The following is a 17,295-nucleotide window of genomic DNA, read 5'->3' on the forward strand; positions in this document are numbered from 1 at the left end:
GTGAACCACAACTACGTGTCTGTGCAGAGGGAGGTCACAAGTCGCAGATTCCCTTTAATAAGGATCTGACAGCACCACGTTGTGGGAAAAGATTCAGTAGAACTTGTCATTTATACATTTATATCTTAGTTTTTTTTCCACTTCCTGTGAACAGCAGTAAATGTAATCCTAAATAACTGAAGTGTGAACTAGGCCAACATGAGGCTTTCAGATTACATTGCTTTTTGTGGTGGCAGTTCCTCTTTAAAGGGCATCTGTCAGCAGATTTGTACCTATGAGACTGGCTGACCTTTGCACGTGCGGTTGGCAGCTGAAGGCATCTGGGTTGGGCCCATGTTCATACATGCCTGCATTACTGAGAAAAATGTTATATATGCAAATGAGCCTCTAGGAGCGATTGGGTGCCCCTGCACTTTGACTTTAGTAGTCATAGCCAGGTGTCATTAACCTTTCACTGCCCGACCCTGTCAAGCAAACAGCATGGCAGTTGCAGAGAGAAATCTAGAGAGACTCTATAGGGTTTCTAGGTGCAACACATCTTCCCCTGTTGCTCCTAGAGGCTCATTTACATATAGTAAAACATAATTTTTCTTAGCAATATGGGCACAAATGAACATGGGACAAACACAGATGCCTTCACCTGCCCAGTGCACATGTAACAGGTCAGCCAGTTTCATAGGTACAAACCTGCTGACAGAAGCCCTTTAAGGCCTCATGTAGATGGCACTATCCAGTTTCTGGTCCGTTAAAAATGGATCTCAATCTGAGAGCTTCCAATTTTTTCCTCCCTTTAATTGAAAAGGGGTATTTGCATCTGCACATTAGGACAGGAATAGGACCTACACTGAGGTTTGTGGATCGGTTACAAGAGAAAAATAAAACCTTATGTGTACATATCCCATGGAAATGAATGTCTGTGCTATCCATGAAAAACAGCAAACCGAACAGTATTGTTGTGTGCATGAGCCCTTAAAGGGAACCTGTCACCGGGATTTTGTGTATAGAGCTGAGGACATGGGTTGCTAGATCGCCGCTAGCACATCCGCAATATCCAGTCCCCATAGCTCTGTGTGCTTTTATTGTGTAAAAAAAACGATTTGATACATATGCAAATTATCCTGAGATGAGTCCTGTCCCTGACTCATCTCACATACAGGACTCATCTCAGGTTAATTTTCATATGTATCAAATCGTTTTTTTTACACAATAAAAGCACACAGAGCTATGGGGACTGGGTATTGCGGATGTGCTAGTGGCCATCTAGTAATCCATGTCCTCAGCTCTATACACAAAATCACGGTGACAGGTTCCCTTTAAAGGGGTTGTGCCACCTTGAAAAGTTTTCCCCTAGTCATAGGATAGACTCTAACTGATCAGGGGGGTCGGACTGCTGGAGTCCCCGAGTGGCAGGCTGAGGACGCGCCTTTCATTCTCTATGGGACTGCCAGAAATGGCCAAGCGCTGTATCTCCAGCAGCACAGAGACATGGGACCCCTGTTCTGGGGATCAGTGGGTTTCCAGCGGTCTGACCCCCAAAGATCAGTTATTCATAGCGGCTAACTTTCAAACTTGGCACAACCCCTTTAGCGCTAGCTTCCAATCCCCCCCCCCCCCCCCTTCTAATATGATTTCTAGCTATATCAGGTGTCACATAAGCAGAACCATGAGATGGATATGAACCTGGGACATATTCAATCGAGTCATGTTAGTAGCCACCACAAGCCGTAGAGGACTGGGAGTGACTCAGTAAGGTCCTGGTAGGTTGTCACCGGTATCTGGGGGATGCATAGAGCGTGTAACTGGCCTGAGGAAGGTAGAGACTCCCACCTGGTTCATTAAGTGTGAGGCAGGGGGTCCAAAAACATACCAGCAAGGTATTCTAAATACCAGAGATTAGTTCATTTCTTCTCATAAGTGTCTGAAATGATTAGGGGTTGGCAGTTTTCTAGCCTTGAGCTCTGGGTGGAGGAGGAGACCGTGAATGACAAACCCACTTCAGTCCTCTAGCGCTCTCTGTTGCTAAGGACTGGATTCACTTAGTAACAGTGAGTGGGCAGCAGATTTCTAGAAGGGAGACCTCTAGTGGTGGCATTTCAAAAAGGTTTTTAGGGTGTATGACATGAAATTTTTTTAATCAAAATAATTTGCTCATCTGTTCAGGATCACCTGAAAGAACCATTGAGAATTAAGTTGTTTGAAAAGTAGGTGACCATTTAAACGCTGTCCAATCTGCCTCTCATTTTTAATGCATGTCAGAAAACCTCTTTCTCATGTTATTAGTAGCACTAGAGCAGGGATGCCCAACCTGCAGCCCTCCAGCTATTGCAAAACTACAACTCCCAGCATGCCTGGACAGCCTACAGAAGGGCATGCTGGGAGTTGTAGTTTTACTACAGCTGGAGCACCGCAGGTTTGGCTTCACTGCACTAGAGGATGAGAGAGCACCTGAATTTTACGTCTTGCTCCCCGTCCCCAAGTTGTGGTTGTTGTAAGCCACATCCACTATGGTACCATCTATGTAGCTGCTTAAAGAATTGTGTGCATTCTAAATGCAAGAGGGGAGCAGGAAGTCTGCGGAGCTGCTCCAGCCACTGGCTGCAAAGTACTCTTTTCCTGTACAGTACTGTGCAGCTAGTTTGTTTAATGCCTGTAGTGTCCAGGGAAGTTAAACACGTGCTTTACACTATAGGCATTAAAGAGTATTCTTCTCTAAACAACGTGGTCTCATGTGGTGCATAATGTCCAAATCATGCACTTACCTATTGTAATGTTGTTTGAAAAGTCCCTCCATTTCTCTGATGCTTTTTATACCAACTTGGTTTACTGCTTGTTATCAGGGGTTACAGCCACCAATGCTTTCTAACAGTGGTGAACACGCTTACGCAGTCTCTTCATGCCTTCATTCTGGTGGCTGGGGTCTCAGGAGCAGGCAGCAGCGCCCAGCCTGGCCACTTCTCTGCATCTCCATTCACTTCTATGTAACAGATCCAGAACATGAGCAGCAGCCCTGGAGCTGCTGAAAGTGATCACGGATCGAAAGCAGCTGCTGAGCAAAGCCCTGATTAGTGGCAGCAAATCAACTGGCTATAGAGATTGATCTATACTAAACTACTTTACTGTGATGGGATGGGGTTGACATATGCTATTATATTACGCTTGAGTAAAATGGAACTTACTTAAGGGGGGTTATCCGAGGCTATAACTTACTCCCCCTCCCCTCCCCCCCCCCCCCCCCCCTTCCCATGTGCCAGGCTCCTCACACGGAATATACTTGCCCCACTCCCTGCACTGCTCCTGGTCCTCGCACTGCCGCTGCTACTCCCCATGCACCGATGAAACCATCGGGTGGGTGGGGCGGGGGGGAGGACGAGCCTCCCTAGCGTCACCCGCGATGCTACACAGTGGTGCGGGGACCAGGAGCGTCACGGCCTACTATGCCATTCACACAGGAGGTTCCCACTCTGAGCAGATTCAGGAAGTGCAAGTGAAAGAGCACAATGTCACAAAAAGGCACCCATGACCCTGTTAATCAGATGTTTGAGAAGGCAGTAGCGCTGTGGCCTTTTCTCGACTCGCCAAGCACAGCTCCATACATTGTGTAGCAGTTGTTCTTGATATCGCAGCTTAGCCCCGTTCGCTTCACATGACATCACTTGGTAAAGCTGTGAGAAGGCTGTGGCACTACTACGAATGCCTCAAACAGCTGATCAGCAGGAATCTGCACCCATCCGTTAAACAAAAAAACGTAGAAAACCTCCTTTAAAAAGAGTGGAGCTCCCTACCACCGTGGATACCCTTAGAGCCGTGCTGCTTTCAAAATTACAATGTATTAGCACGTTATTAAATGTTATTTGCAAACAAACAAAATAAAATAAAAAAATTTCCCCCCTCTGGACAACCATTTTAGCCATTTCTTAAATAATGCTTAATAGCCTGTATTGCTTGGCAACAATAGTTGTAAAATGTTTTTTTGTCTATTTGTTTTGTAGGAAGGGAGAGCTTGGCACCATGCAGTCCTTCCGGGAGCAGAGTAACTACCATGGAAATCCTTCATCTTATCCACCAGAAACTCATGGACCTTCAAGGTTGGAAGAATACAGCCCCCGACAACAGGCTCAGATATTCCAAGGCAGCTTTGGAGGACGCAGGTCTGGGACAGCCACTCCTACTGCTGTAGCTCCAGGAGAAAATTCTAATCTGCAAAATTATCAAGCTTACCGCAAAGAATCAGGTGACTTCTATTACCTAAGCAACAAAGAAGCAGGCACCACAGGGGGGCAGACACAGCAGCGTCGACTACCTGGTCCAGTGCAAAGTTATGGTCCACCCCAAGAAAGTAGCAGTAGCAGCAGCAGCACAGGCTTCAGCAGTCACTATGGGAGAGAGGGTCACCACAGCCAATTTGCAGGACAGCATTCTTCTTCAGCTAGTCTTTCTCAGTACTCACAGGATTTTCCTGGGTCCTTCTCTCCTGGTAGTGGACAGTATTCACCACATGTTTCAAGTCAGCAGCTTAGACATCAACTTTATCAGTCACATCAGCCTATTTCTCAAGCTGGTAATCCACCTGCATCCACAGGAACCTCACATCTACAGCAAATTCAGCGTTCTGCCAATCTGAACTCTCCTTCTGGTTATCCCCTTCGAATGGGCCAGTTTGCTCAACATTATCAGTCTTCACCAGGATCATCATCATCTAGTTCTTATCCTACTCAGAGATTTGGACAGTCGGGAACAAACTATGAAGGCTACAGCCCTGGTGGTACCAGCTCTCCATATGAGAGTCATATGTCTGCATCCTCCTATGGGACTCAACAAGGATATAGTACTTATACCAGCCAGCACTTAAAAACCTTTGAGGCAGCTAAGTTGCCTCAAGGAGGGAGTCAAGGACAGCAGCAGCAGAACCCTTCTCATTTAATGCAGTACTCCAACTCCTCTAAATTACTTACTCAAAATCAGACTGGACAGTATAATCAATCTGAAGTTCCTGTACGATCACCTATGCAGTTCCAGCAGAACTTTAGCCCCATCTCAAATCCTTCTCCAGCTGCTTCTGTAGTACAGTCTCCAAGTTGCAGCTCGACACCATCCCCACTGATGACCAGTGGTGAAAACATTCAGTGTGGTCAAGGAAATGTCACACTTCAATCCAGAAACCGTATATTGCCAGTGATGCCGCAATTAAGTCCTAACACCCAAATCGCAAGTTTTAAAGGTTATGGTGTAGACGGTCCACATGAAAAGCGTTTAACAGATCCAGGTCTAAGTAGTCTTAGTGCACTCAGCAGCCAGGTTGCTAACTTGCCTAATACAGTTCAACATATGTTGCTTTCTGATGCCTTAGCACCTCACAAAAAGGGTGGTAAACGGACTTCTCGGAAAACTGATAGCTGTGCCAATTCTGAAACATCATCCCAAGCTGAAGAGCAGCTAAAATCCCCAATGGCAGAGTCATTGGATGGCAGCTGTTCTAGTAGTTCAGGTGATCCAGGTGAAAGGGTAAGACAGCTAAGTGGCCAGAGCACCAGCTCAGAAGCAGGTTACAAGGGACCGCCATCAGAAAAACCACCTTCACCTGTCCACACTTGGCAGACTGAACCTTCAGGAAAGACTGTAGTTCAAGATATTGATACAGTGCCTGAACCAGCAGAAACCTTTCAGGAAATTTCCAAGCCAAGTGAAAAGTCAGTTGGAGTTATTGTTTCAACAGAAACTGTGGCAAATAGATCAGAGAAAGTAGTTGATGAGGCTCCAACCCACATTACTAATGATGATGAACCAACCCCAGAGCCTGATTTGCCTGAAACTGGAAAAGAGGAAGATACCAAGACTTGTCAGAATGGAGAACCTAATATGGTTGATGCTGGCTCTACTACAATAGTTAATGTACCCCTAATAGAAACTGATAAATCTCCTGTAGAAGCTGGATTTGGATTTAAGGAAGCACCCTCTAATTCTCAAAATACTTCTGGTGTGCCGCAACAACCTAAAAATTCAGATACAGGGACATTTGGGGGACAGAGCGAACGGAAAACGGGAAGAAATGATAAGTATCCAAGCCTTTTGCAGGAAGTCCTTCAAGGACACCATCAACAAGAAAGAAGATATGTAAGAAACGCACAAGAGCAGCCTTCAGTTACTGAAAGTGCTGAGGTACCATTGAGGCCCAATGTTCTTATGAGTCAGGCCAATGACCAACCTAATCGCAGCATACTTGGAAAGACTTTAGCACCACATTTAGAATCCTCACATTGGGGACAGTGGGATAGGAAGCCTACATCAGAAGTCAAACAGATCAATTTGGCAGATTATTCTAACACCAGAAAGTATGAATGCGAAACTCCTGCTTCCTGTCATGAACCCAGTGGTGGTCCTTCAGAAAGAAGATCTGTTATCTGTGACATCTCCCCTCTTAGGCAGCTTGTGCGTGATCCAGTTAGCTCGCATCATGCTGCATCTAGTCAAGACAGATCACAGGATAGCAGAGCTGGACAGTCTGTTATTTTGCCTAGCGGAATGTTGTCTTTGGAAAAGTCAAGTAGCCAAAGTGGAGTTGCTAAGGTAGAAGATAATGAGCCCTCAAAGATGGTCAGAAAACGAACAGGGGAACAATGTATCCCATACAGCTCTAAAGAATCCCCTAGAGGAAATGCAAGTCCACGATCCATGACTTATGACTCCAACCAAGATTATAGCTCACATGGACGTTCATCTAATCCCAAAAGAGGTACTGGGAGAGTAGGATCTCGAGGAAGATCACCTGCACAGTCTCAAGATCTTAGTGATAAGTTAAAGTTGTCTCCAGGAAGAAGTCGTGGCTCATCAGAAATTCATCACATGACTCCAGCAATGAGTCTTTCAGAGCGGGCAAGCAGAGAGGCTTTGTACTCTGCTTTTTTTCAGAATGCTGATAATTCTTCCCTTGGTTTTCATACTAACTCAAGAACAAGTTCTTATGGGGAGCCTCATCCATCATTTACATCTTCTTTGCATTACAAAAGACAGATGTACCAGCAGGAGGAATACAAAGAATGGTTGGGAAGCTCTGCTCAAGCTATACTTTCAGCGTCACAGCATCGTCAGGATTTACATAGAAAAAGCCCAAGACAGGAGCCCTTTCATGTTCGAAGTCCTGGTAGGAGTGAAATTGAAGGGTTAGCATACAGCCAACCAGGTTCATTTCATGAACCCACCAATATAGACTTCACCCGCCAAATACGTATGAGTGAAACTACTTCCACTTTAACAGCTGGGGACTTCAAACGAAGTAGTCAAAAAACTCCTCCAGGAGACTCTGCAGGTTGGCATCTAGGACGACAGTCTTCTCCTGTAAAGAAAGCTGGATCTCCAGCTAGTGCAAATCAAAAGCCATTCAGCCCCATTAGGGATTCTGAAACACTTGTCCCTAGACAAAGTGAACCAAATGAACTTTCTAAATCTGGGTGTAATGCTCATCGCCAGTCAGGAACTGAAGAATCATCACACCATAACCCCTTAATTATGAGAAGAAAAGTACGGTCTTTCATCTCCCCCATTCCAAGCAAGAGGCAGCTTTCTGAGGACAAAACACGTCCTGTTACCTCTTCAAAAGAAAGTTCTGACAGAACACTTGCATCACACATTCGGTCACCAAGGGGAAATGAAAATGACTTTTTATCCATCACAGAAGAACAATCCAAATCTGGTCCTGAGCAGAAGAGCCCCACTACAGTGACTCTTTCAAGTCCAACCAAAACAAAAATTCTCCCTCCCCGCAAAGGTAGGGGTCTTAAGTTGGAAGCTATAGTGCAGAAAATCACATCTCCTAATGTTCGGCGGGCTACCGTACCAAGTAGCTCAGAGAGTGTTGTTGAGGCTGTAACACTTGATGATATATTATCTCTCAAGGGTAGGGGTTCTGAGGTCGGGGGTTGTTCCATGGAAGAGACAGCTGAAAGAACAGTGGATCCTGTGCCAGACATTTCTAACAATGAGGTTTTAAAAATTCAAAGCCTTTCACCAAAGTCTTTTGAAGCTTGGCCTGGTAATGATGACAAACAGATTAAAAAGGAAATTGATGAACAATTTATGGAAACCAAAGAACTCCCACAATCTGGATCTTTATTACAGCAATCCTCCAACCATTATTTGGAAACCACTGTAAACTCTCCAGTTTTGGAACAAAAATGTTCTTTGCCACAGTTTCAACCTCGTGAGATGCCTGATAAAGAGAAGGTAGTTAATGCACCATGCCCTGTTACCCCCAAACAAACTATAATACCTCCAAAAGGATATTTTCCATCTGGAAAAAAGAAAGGTCGTCCCATTGGTAGTGTCAACAAGCAGAAGAAGCTTCAGCAACAACAGCAGCTTCAGCAACAACAGCAGCAGAATGTTCAGCAGCAAGTGCAAGATGAACAGCAGCTTCAGTCCCCTATTTCAACAGGCCTAGAAACTCTTCCTCCTCCCCAACAAACACCTTCAGTATCAGAGCAAGGATTAGAATGTGAGCCTAAGCCAAAAAGGAGGCGAAGGGAAAGAAGGAAGCAACCTGGAACTACCAGAAGGAGGAGGGGTATGCAAGCAGCTCCTATAGTAGCTCCCATAGAACCAGAGATCAAATTAAAATATGCCAGTCAAACCCTTGACAAAACAGAGACCAAACACAAATCCTTTTCCCCTTATATCCATGTGGAAAGCAAGGAGGAATTGGGCTTGTCTTGTGTCATCATCAATGCTGAAGAGGAAGAACAGAGATGGAAAAAAGTAACTTCTGCACGAAAAGATCAAAGATCCACATCTCCACAACCTTCTGAGAGTAAAGCTCTTCCATCCTCAAGCTTTATGGTCCAGGGGCCAGCTGTCACAGAATCTGCGTCAGTTGGACACCTTGTCTGCTGTTTCTGTGGAAAATGGGCAAACTACAAGAATCTTGGTGACCTATTTGGTCCTTTTTATACACAGGAATATGCATCTACTCTGTCCAAAAACCCACCACCCAAAAAGTCATCCTCCGAAACGCCCCAAAAGGTAAAGGTTCGGCATAAAGATACATTAGATGGTTCTAAGAGTGACTCTGATGAAGAGGAGGAGGAGCCACAGCAAGCCAGGGAACAACGCAGTTTGTCTGCACACCCCCGTTACAAACGCCGAAATCGTTCTGGAGACTGTGCTGCTTCAAGACATGCTGTACCTTCCCGTAGGAAGACCACTGATGTTTGTGAATTGGTCTCCTTGGATTCTAGTGGATCAGTCGATGCAGTCCCTGACCAAGGATTTCAGATCCCTCAGCTACCTCTTGTCAACAATGAATTCTGGATGCATGAGGCATGCGTACTTTGGGCCAATGGTGTCTACTTTGTTTGTGGACGATTGTATGGATTGCAAGAAGCTTTGGATGTTGCCAGAGAAATGGTAAGTGATCTGAAGTATTGTTTTGTATTGTTTAATGCTAGTATTGTGTTTTTAGTTGCAGTATTTTTATAAATTTGTCATAAGAATTTTACAAATTAATAAATAAGATAACAGATAATTATATGGACATGTACAGAAATAGAGCCAAGATCTACTTTAAAAGAGACAAAAATAAGTGTTGGGGGTAGGAGTGAAAAATGACTGGACTGGGTGTAAATTTTAAAGAGCAGTCAGGGCGAGAACATCTGTGTATAGACCTGGATCTAGGAACCTGACTTGGAGAAACTTTACATCTGAATCCTGCAGCACACTGGGCGAGATTTACTAATCATATAAATGCTGTAAGCTTAGACAGGTTATCTAGACCTGCATCATGTTTATCGCATTGGCTCAGGCTGGATGATAAATGTGCTGCATGGCTAGACACCTTTGTCTAAAGCCTATATTAGACTGGCAGATTTTCTGCAGGATGATTTAGCGATGATCTGGTAGTGTAATACTGCTGCCGATTACCCGATGAACAAGAAAACGCTTGTTCATTGGGCAATTGTGATCTTTCAGCATGCTGTCTAATCACAATCCACTGCTGGCAAATAACTAGACAGCATGAAGACGAGCAAGGGGATAACTATTGCTCCTCTCCATGTTGTGGAGGAGATTGCTGCATGTAATAGAAGTGGTCTCCTCCGCTAGCTGGCAGGCGTTTGCAGGGGAGGAACGCTTTCCTCCTGACAATTGCCTGCAGAATCAGCTGCTGTAATACAGCCTTCACTATTTAGAATTTTATGTCAGTTGTAGCGCAGTTTTCGTTCTAAAAGATGTATTAGTCCATGCTAATCGCTACTTCGAGTGAGTTGTAGAAAACCTACGGTAGTTGCTCCAATTTAGGCCACTACTTAGAAAAATTCTAGTTGCAGACACCTAAATAAACCTGGGCCTCCTTGTTTTTGCATAAATAAAAACCCAGTTAAACAGACTTCGGCAAACATAACAGAAGCTTTTTTTTTTTTCAAGGGCTTTGTTAGGTGGCCAGGGAGACAAACGTTGAATGTTAAAACCCGTTAATTTGCGATGACATATCTGTATGTCATAGATTGCCTTACATAGGGGTGCCATGACGTACAGGTAAAGGGGTTTCACATTTCAACTTTTATTTTTCCGTTTATTGCTGTGAGGGTTTTTATTTTTCAATGGCACCACTTTTTCAGTACATATAATTTATAGATTTACCATATTTTTCGCCCCCATAAGACGCACCCCCCCCCCCCCCAAAGTGGGGGAAAAGTGCCCCTGCGTTCGCAGTCTGCGATGCTGCAGCATCGCACACTGCGATGTATTAGTGAGGAGGGACTGTAGTAGGCGGGGAGAGCGGCGGGCAGTGCAGGCACTGTACTCTGTTCCCGCCGCTCAGTATGTACTGCATTATACGTAGTGTTAATCATAATATCTAAACTGAATAATGATGCGCTCCCCCTGTGCTTACCGGTACATGTCACGCTCCTGTAGTAAGCACTAGCAGGCAGGTCGGGCGGCCGTAACTCACTTTACTTCATTCATAAAGTAGGCGGAGCAGGCACGTGACCTCAGTGAGTTACGGCCGCCCGGCCTGCCTGCTAGTGCTTACTACAGGAGCGTACCGGTAAGCACAGGGGGAGCGCATCATTATTCAGTTTAGATATTATGATTAACACTACGTATAATACAGTACATACTGAGCGCCGGGGACAGAGTACAGTGCCTGCACTGCCTGCCTCTCTTCCCACCTACTACAGTCCCTCCCTAGGAATCTGTGGATGGCATTATGATGGGGGGGGTCTGTGGATGGCATTATAATGGGGCGGGGGGGTCTGTGGATGGCATTATGATGGGGGGGGGGGTGTCTGTGGATGGCATTATGATGGGGGGGGGGGGTGTCTGTGGATGGCATTATGATGGGGGGGGGGGGTGTCTGTGGATGGCATGATGGGGGGGGGGGTCTGTGGATGGCATTATGATGGGGGGGGGGGGTCTGTGGATGGCATTATGATGGGGGGGGTCTTTGGATGGCATTATGATGGTGGGGGGGATCTGTGGATGGCATTATGGTGGGGGGGGGGGGGTCTGTGGATGGCATTATGATGGGGGGGTCTGTGGATGACACATTTAGCAGTGTCATCCACAGATCCACCACCCTATAACAGTGCCATCCACAGATTCCCCCCCCCACCATCATAATGCCATCCACAGATCCCCCCCACCATCATAATGCCATCCACAGATCCCCCCCACCATCATAATGCCATCCACAGATCCCCCCACCATCATAATGCCATCCACAGATTCCCCCCCCACCATCATAATGCCATCCACAGATTCCCCCCCCACCATCATAATGCCATCCACAGATTCCCCCCCCACCATCATAATGCCATTCACAGATTCCCCCCCCCACCATCATAATGCCATTCACAGATCCCCTCCACCATCATAATGCCATCCACAGATCCCCCCCCACCATCATAATGCCATCCACAGATCCCCCCCCCCACCATCATAATGCCATCCACAGACCCCCCCACCATCATAATGCCATCCACAGATCCCCCCCCACCATCATAATGCCATCCACAGATCCCCCCCCCCACCATCATAATGCCATCCACAGATCCCCCCCCCCCACCATCATAATGCCATCCACAGATCCCCCCCCCCACCATCATAATGCCATCCACAGATCCCCCCCCCCACCATCATAATGCCATCCACAGATCCCCCCCCCCACCATCATAATGCCATCCACAGATCCCCCACCACCATCATAATGCCATCCACAGATCCCCCCCACCATCATAATGCCATCCACAGATCCCCCCCCACCATCATAATGCCATCCACAGATCCCCCCCCCCCACCATCATAATGCCATCCACAGATCCCCCCCCCCCCCACCATCATAATGCCATCCACAGATCCCCCCCCCCACCATCATAATGCCATCCACAGATCCCCCCCCCACCATAATGCCATCCACAGATCCCCCCCCACCATCATAATGCCATCCACAGATCCCCCCCCACCTAGCTTAAAGGGACACCGACAGGCCCGATAAACCTATTTAGTTATTCCTATGCAGTCAAAGGTCTATTAAAGTGTATTACAATCACATAAGAGTACCCCCTGTCCGCATTTTAAACCATGTAAAACCAACTTTATAATCATCTGTCAATCACCTTCCTTTATGCCCAAGGGGCGGTTTTTCACATTTCTTTATGCCCAAGGGGCGTTTTTACTCCTACCTTTGTGCCCAGCCGCGCCTCAACTGTCGCTTCCTAGCGCCGCCTAGCTCATTATTATTCACTGGCTGGGAGGCTTTTACAGTCCCCGATCCACGAGAGCCGACGCAGGCGCAGCAGGAGACGCTGGCATTGAATAAGGGACGCAGGCGTACTGCGAGTGAGGGTGCCAGGCAAGTTATCCGGCGCACGCGCAGAAGGTACAAGTGAGTTCAATGACAGGGTCTCCTGCTGCATTGAACTCACTTGTACCTTCTGCGCATGCATCGGATAACTTGCCCGGCACCCTCATTCGCAGTGCGCCTGCGTCCCTTATTCAATGCCAGCGTCTCCTGCTGCGCCTGCGTCGGCTCGGGAGGATCGGGGACTGTAAAAGCCGCCCAGCCAGTGAATAATAATGAGCTGGGCGGCGCTAGGAAGCGACAGTTGAGGCGCGGCTGGGCACAAAGGTAGGAGTAAAAACGCCCCTTGGGCATAAAGGAAGGTAAATGACAGATGATTATAAAGTGGTTTTTACATGGTTTAAAATGCGGACAGGGGGTACTCTTATGTGATTGTAATAGGGTTGTTGCGGGTATCGAAATTTCGATACCCAATCGATACTTTTGTCCCGGTATCGATACGATACCGGGATTTCCGTTTTTTCGATACTGGGCTGCGCTTCTGCGCAGTCTAGTATCTCTGAACATGAGCGCGCTGCTATCGGCGCGCTCATGTTCTCTCTCAGCAGCACGGGGAGAAGGAAGCTGTCCTCCCTCCCCCTGTGCTGCTGCCGCTGCCACCAATGAGAAGAGAGGGGCGGCAATGAGAAGAGAGGGGCGGAGGAGGGGCGGCAATGAGAAGAGAGGGGGTGGAGGAGGGGCGGCAATGAGAAGAGAGGGGCGGAGGAGGGGCGGGCGCACTGCGCCACCAATGATAGGATTACTATCGGAGCGATGGGAGGAGACATCAGCTTCACTAGTGGGCGTTCCTTTTCCCTGCGCTGCGATTGGACAGCGCTACAGCCAGGGAGAAGGAACGCCCACTAGTGAAGCTGATGTCTCCTCCCATCGCTCCGATAGTAATCAGCAGCATGTGGAGCAGGAGAGGAGACAGTAATGGGGCACTGCGGGCGAACGGAGCGGCGCCCAGGACTAAATGGTGAGTGCTGAGACATCGCTGGGCGCCGCTCTGTGTGGCCTAATAGTGAAAGTCTGGACTCATATACAGTAGTCAGTCTTTAACACATACAGGAGGCGGGTGCCGGCAGCAGAATCGCATTGCCGGCACCCTGCCCCTGACAGGGAGCTGCGATCAGCGGCAGTTAACTGCCGCTGATCTGCTAGTACCCGCCTCCTGTATAAAGGGGTAAAATCATTGGTGGTGCAGTGTGCCCCCCCCCCCCCCCCCTCAATCCCCCCATCCCATTAAAATCATTGGTGGCACAGTGCGCCGGCCCCTCTCAACCCTCCAGTATTAAAATCATTGGTGGCAGTGGCCACAGGGACCTCTCCACTCCCCCTCATTGGTGGTGCAGTGGCAGCTTCTGATCGGAGCCCCAGCTGTGTAAGCCTGGGGCTCCGATCGGTTACCATGGCAGCCAAGAGGCTACAGAAGCCCTGGTTGCCATGGTAACATCCCTGATGCTGTGTGCACAAAGCACAGAGCAGCAGGGACAGTGTGGAGTCCTATTCACCCTGATAGAGATCTATCAGGGTGAATAGGAAAAGGGATGAAAGATCCCAGGTTCTAGCCCCTAAGGGGGGAAATAGTTATTAAATAAAAAGTTTAAAAAAAAAAACACTAAAATATGAAGTATAAATCACCCCCCTTTTCCCAATTTCACATATAAAATATATAAATAAACATATTACATCGCCACGTCAGAAAAGTCCAAACTAATAAAATATTAAAAAAAAATCTAGGTGGTGAATGCCGGAACAGAAAAAATAAAATAAAAACTGCGCGATTCGCCATTTTTAAAAATGAGGAATGCACGTGGCTTTTTTTGTTTATTTTTTTCGCATGGTATCGAGTATCGCAATACTTTTTCATGGTATCGAAACCGAATCAAAAATTTGGTATCGCAACAACTCTAGATTGTAATACACTTTAATAGACCCATGACTGCATAGGAATAACTATATGTTTATCGGGCCTGTCAGTGTCCCTTTAAAGGGGACTTCTATCGGAAATAATAATTATTAATATTTGGAATTAATAATAATAGGTGTAACCTGCTATTGCTGACCGCCTATTTCTGTTTCTTTACCTTTCCTGAGCTGCGTGCGTGCCTATACTTGACTGCTACGGTGACGACTGAAAACTCTATATGCAGTATTATAACAAAATATATTTATTAAAACAAATATAAAGTCTCAGTTACTTATTACTGCGATATATATTGTGGAGGATTAGCTCTTCTCCAGACATCAAGTTTAAGGTCCAAACATCACTTTTATTTGGCACCTCAGCAAAACAAACATAATACAAAACAAACACCTGCCCGGCTGGGCTCTTAGCTAAACATATGGTAGGATCCCTGACTCATCTATAGTTTGCTGTTCAGACACAGTGTCAGGTGCAGCTTTCTCAGCAAAGCGTATACCAGCCCCCCAGGCTGTAACACGGTCAGTCCAAGCTATGTCCCAGCCTTCTGGTTTCTCAGCCTAGCCCAGCTGGAACCACACACCCAGAGCCTCACCTGGCCTCTGTTTGCAACCACTCCCCCGACTGACAGTCTGGGATGGGCTTTTACTCCCCAGTAATGATCCCAGGTGATTATACCTGGGGATCCCTCATGCTCGGGAAAATCTGCCGTGGATTGGCAGCTCCCTCTACCAACCTAACTCCCAATCCAAATAAAATCCAGCCCTTAAATACTATACAAAATTGCTCCTGCAACTATGCCTTGCTGAAGCCAGCACCACTGTGGAACTTTACTTATCTCGCCCAGTTGAGGAACATGGGTGAGATATACCCCTCTTCTGGGATCCTTTATTCACTTTAGCGTTCACATCAGCCCCCCCCCCTTTGTTCAAACCTGTGGGAGTGAAAACTTGCACCCACTGGATGCTCGCGACAGGGCATCCGCCCTATCCTACAACCTTCTGGCTCAATGTTCCCCCTGGAATATGTGGTCAGTATCACCTTTTTACCCTTATTCTGCCCTGCCCAGGCCAGCCGAGTTTGGTTTGTCACTAATACTGGCTTTCTACCTAGTAGAAAATATCCAAGGGACTTGAGTGCCCATCTAATGGCCTGACACTTTTTTGTTTTACTCTCTGGTCTCGCTCTTTGTTTCTTTGACTCTCGCACATACTCTTCCAGGAACCTCCACTTTGTCACCATTCCTTTTTTTTTCTAGTTTTTTCAGCATTTCTGCTTCTAGACTTGCTAGCTCTGCAACGACCAGAAGTTCCACTTTCAAGTTCATCCTTTACTTCAGCAGTGGTTTCCTCAGCTTTGGCGGCAGTTTCAGAGTCTTCTGCTTCCTCAGTGACTTTTTCCACTTCGGCAGATTCTCTTTCAGCCATTTCTTTGATCTCTACAACATCTGAGGATTTGTCCACTCCCAAGTCATCGGCCTTAGCTCTTTCAGCTGTTGTCTTTGTTGTCTCCACTCACTTTGTGAGCCTTCTCATCCTTCTCGGACAGGGTATTATATACCGGCCCTCTTAACTTCTTCTTTTCCTTCTTATCAAGGTTGGAGGTACGGGGAACACCGGGGTCTTTAACAGACTCCTTGTCTTTTGGCATTCCCTCCAGAGGGTCAGCCAGGACATTGCTCTCCTTTTGTGCAGGATTCATGAGAGCCATCCGACAGTGGAATATAGGATCTACATACTGGTCATCCATCTCCTTGTACTTCTTCCCCAGCAGGCTGCTGGCTATTTGGAAGGCCTGGTAGGCGGTGGGAATGTCTTTCAGGACCAGGTCCTGGCTACCCACTGCCATGAGTCTCTTGGCGTCTGCATCCACATCAGCGCCATCAACTGGTTCAGCAGAAACATATTCCATCTTCTCTGCCTCGGTCGGAACTGCAGCGCCACCATCTCCAGCCCCCTTCTTAACAAGCCCTGGCTTAGACTTCTTGGCATCTTTCAGAGGACTCTCCTCTTCAGGATTCTCATTTTCCTTTGAGCCAACCTGTCATCTCGAGAAGCTCTTGCCTCTAACTCTTCAAGCTTAGTCCTCATTTCTTCGACCTGCTGCTCGAGAGCACGCTTAGACGTTTCCAACTCAGACGTTTTTCCTGCCGTCATCCTTTGAGCTCACGAGATCCTCTATTTCTGCTCTAAGTTGCTTGTTCAGCCTCGCCAATTTATCTCTAGCTTCAAGCGCTTCTTCAAGGGCCCTAGCCAGAGAGAGGACCTTGGTCTCCTTTTCTCGAGCATCAGCCTCCGCTTGGTCACGTTTTTCGGCATATCGGGTCGAGATGTATTTCTTTTCAGCCAGGAGCCAGTCAAACTTCTGTTTCTTCTCAGATTTTTGCACCAGCTTGTTAGAAGCGCCCCGCTCTTTGGCCTCGTGTTCCAGCTGCTCCTCACTCTGTTCTGTTGCAGAAATGTAGGAGTACCCCATTCTCTTTTAGACACCCTGTAGGGGTACCACCGAGGGTCCCATTAAGCACTTTGTCTGTGTCTAC

The 17,295-nt window shown here is 47.0% G+C and overlaps 1 protein-coding gene across 3 annotated transcripts in view; it reads left to right on the forward strand.

Annotated features, from left to right (window-relative positions):
* The window catches only part of TCF20 (transcription factor 20), a 293,407-nt gene that overhangs the window by 136,807 nt on the left and 139,305 nt on the right, over nt 1-17,295 (forward strand). For all 3 annotated transcript variants that reach the window (XM_040408691.1, XM_040408692.1, XM_040408690.1), the window contains exon 2: nt 3,990-9,396. In XM_040408691.1, coding sequence (XP_040264625.1) covers nt 4,009-9,396 — 5,388 coding nt within the window. In that variant the 5' untranslated portion in view covers nt 3,990-4,008. The remainder of the gene's footprint in view (nt 1-3,989; nt 9,397-17,295) is intronic.

The sequence above is a fragment of the Bufo bufo genome, chromosome 9, assembly GCF_905171765.1.
Source record: "Bufo bufo chromosome 9, aBufBuf1.1, whole genome shotgun sequence".
Classification (NCBI taxonomy): Eukaryota; Metazoa; Chordata; class Amphibia; order Anura; family Bufonidae; genus Bufo; species Bufo bufo.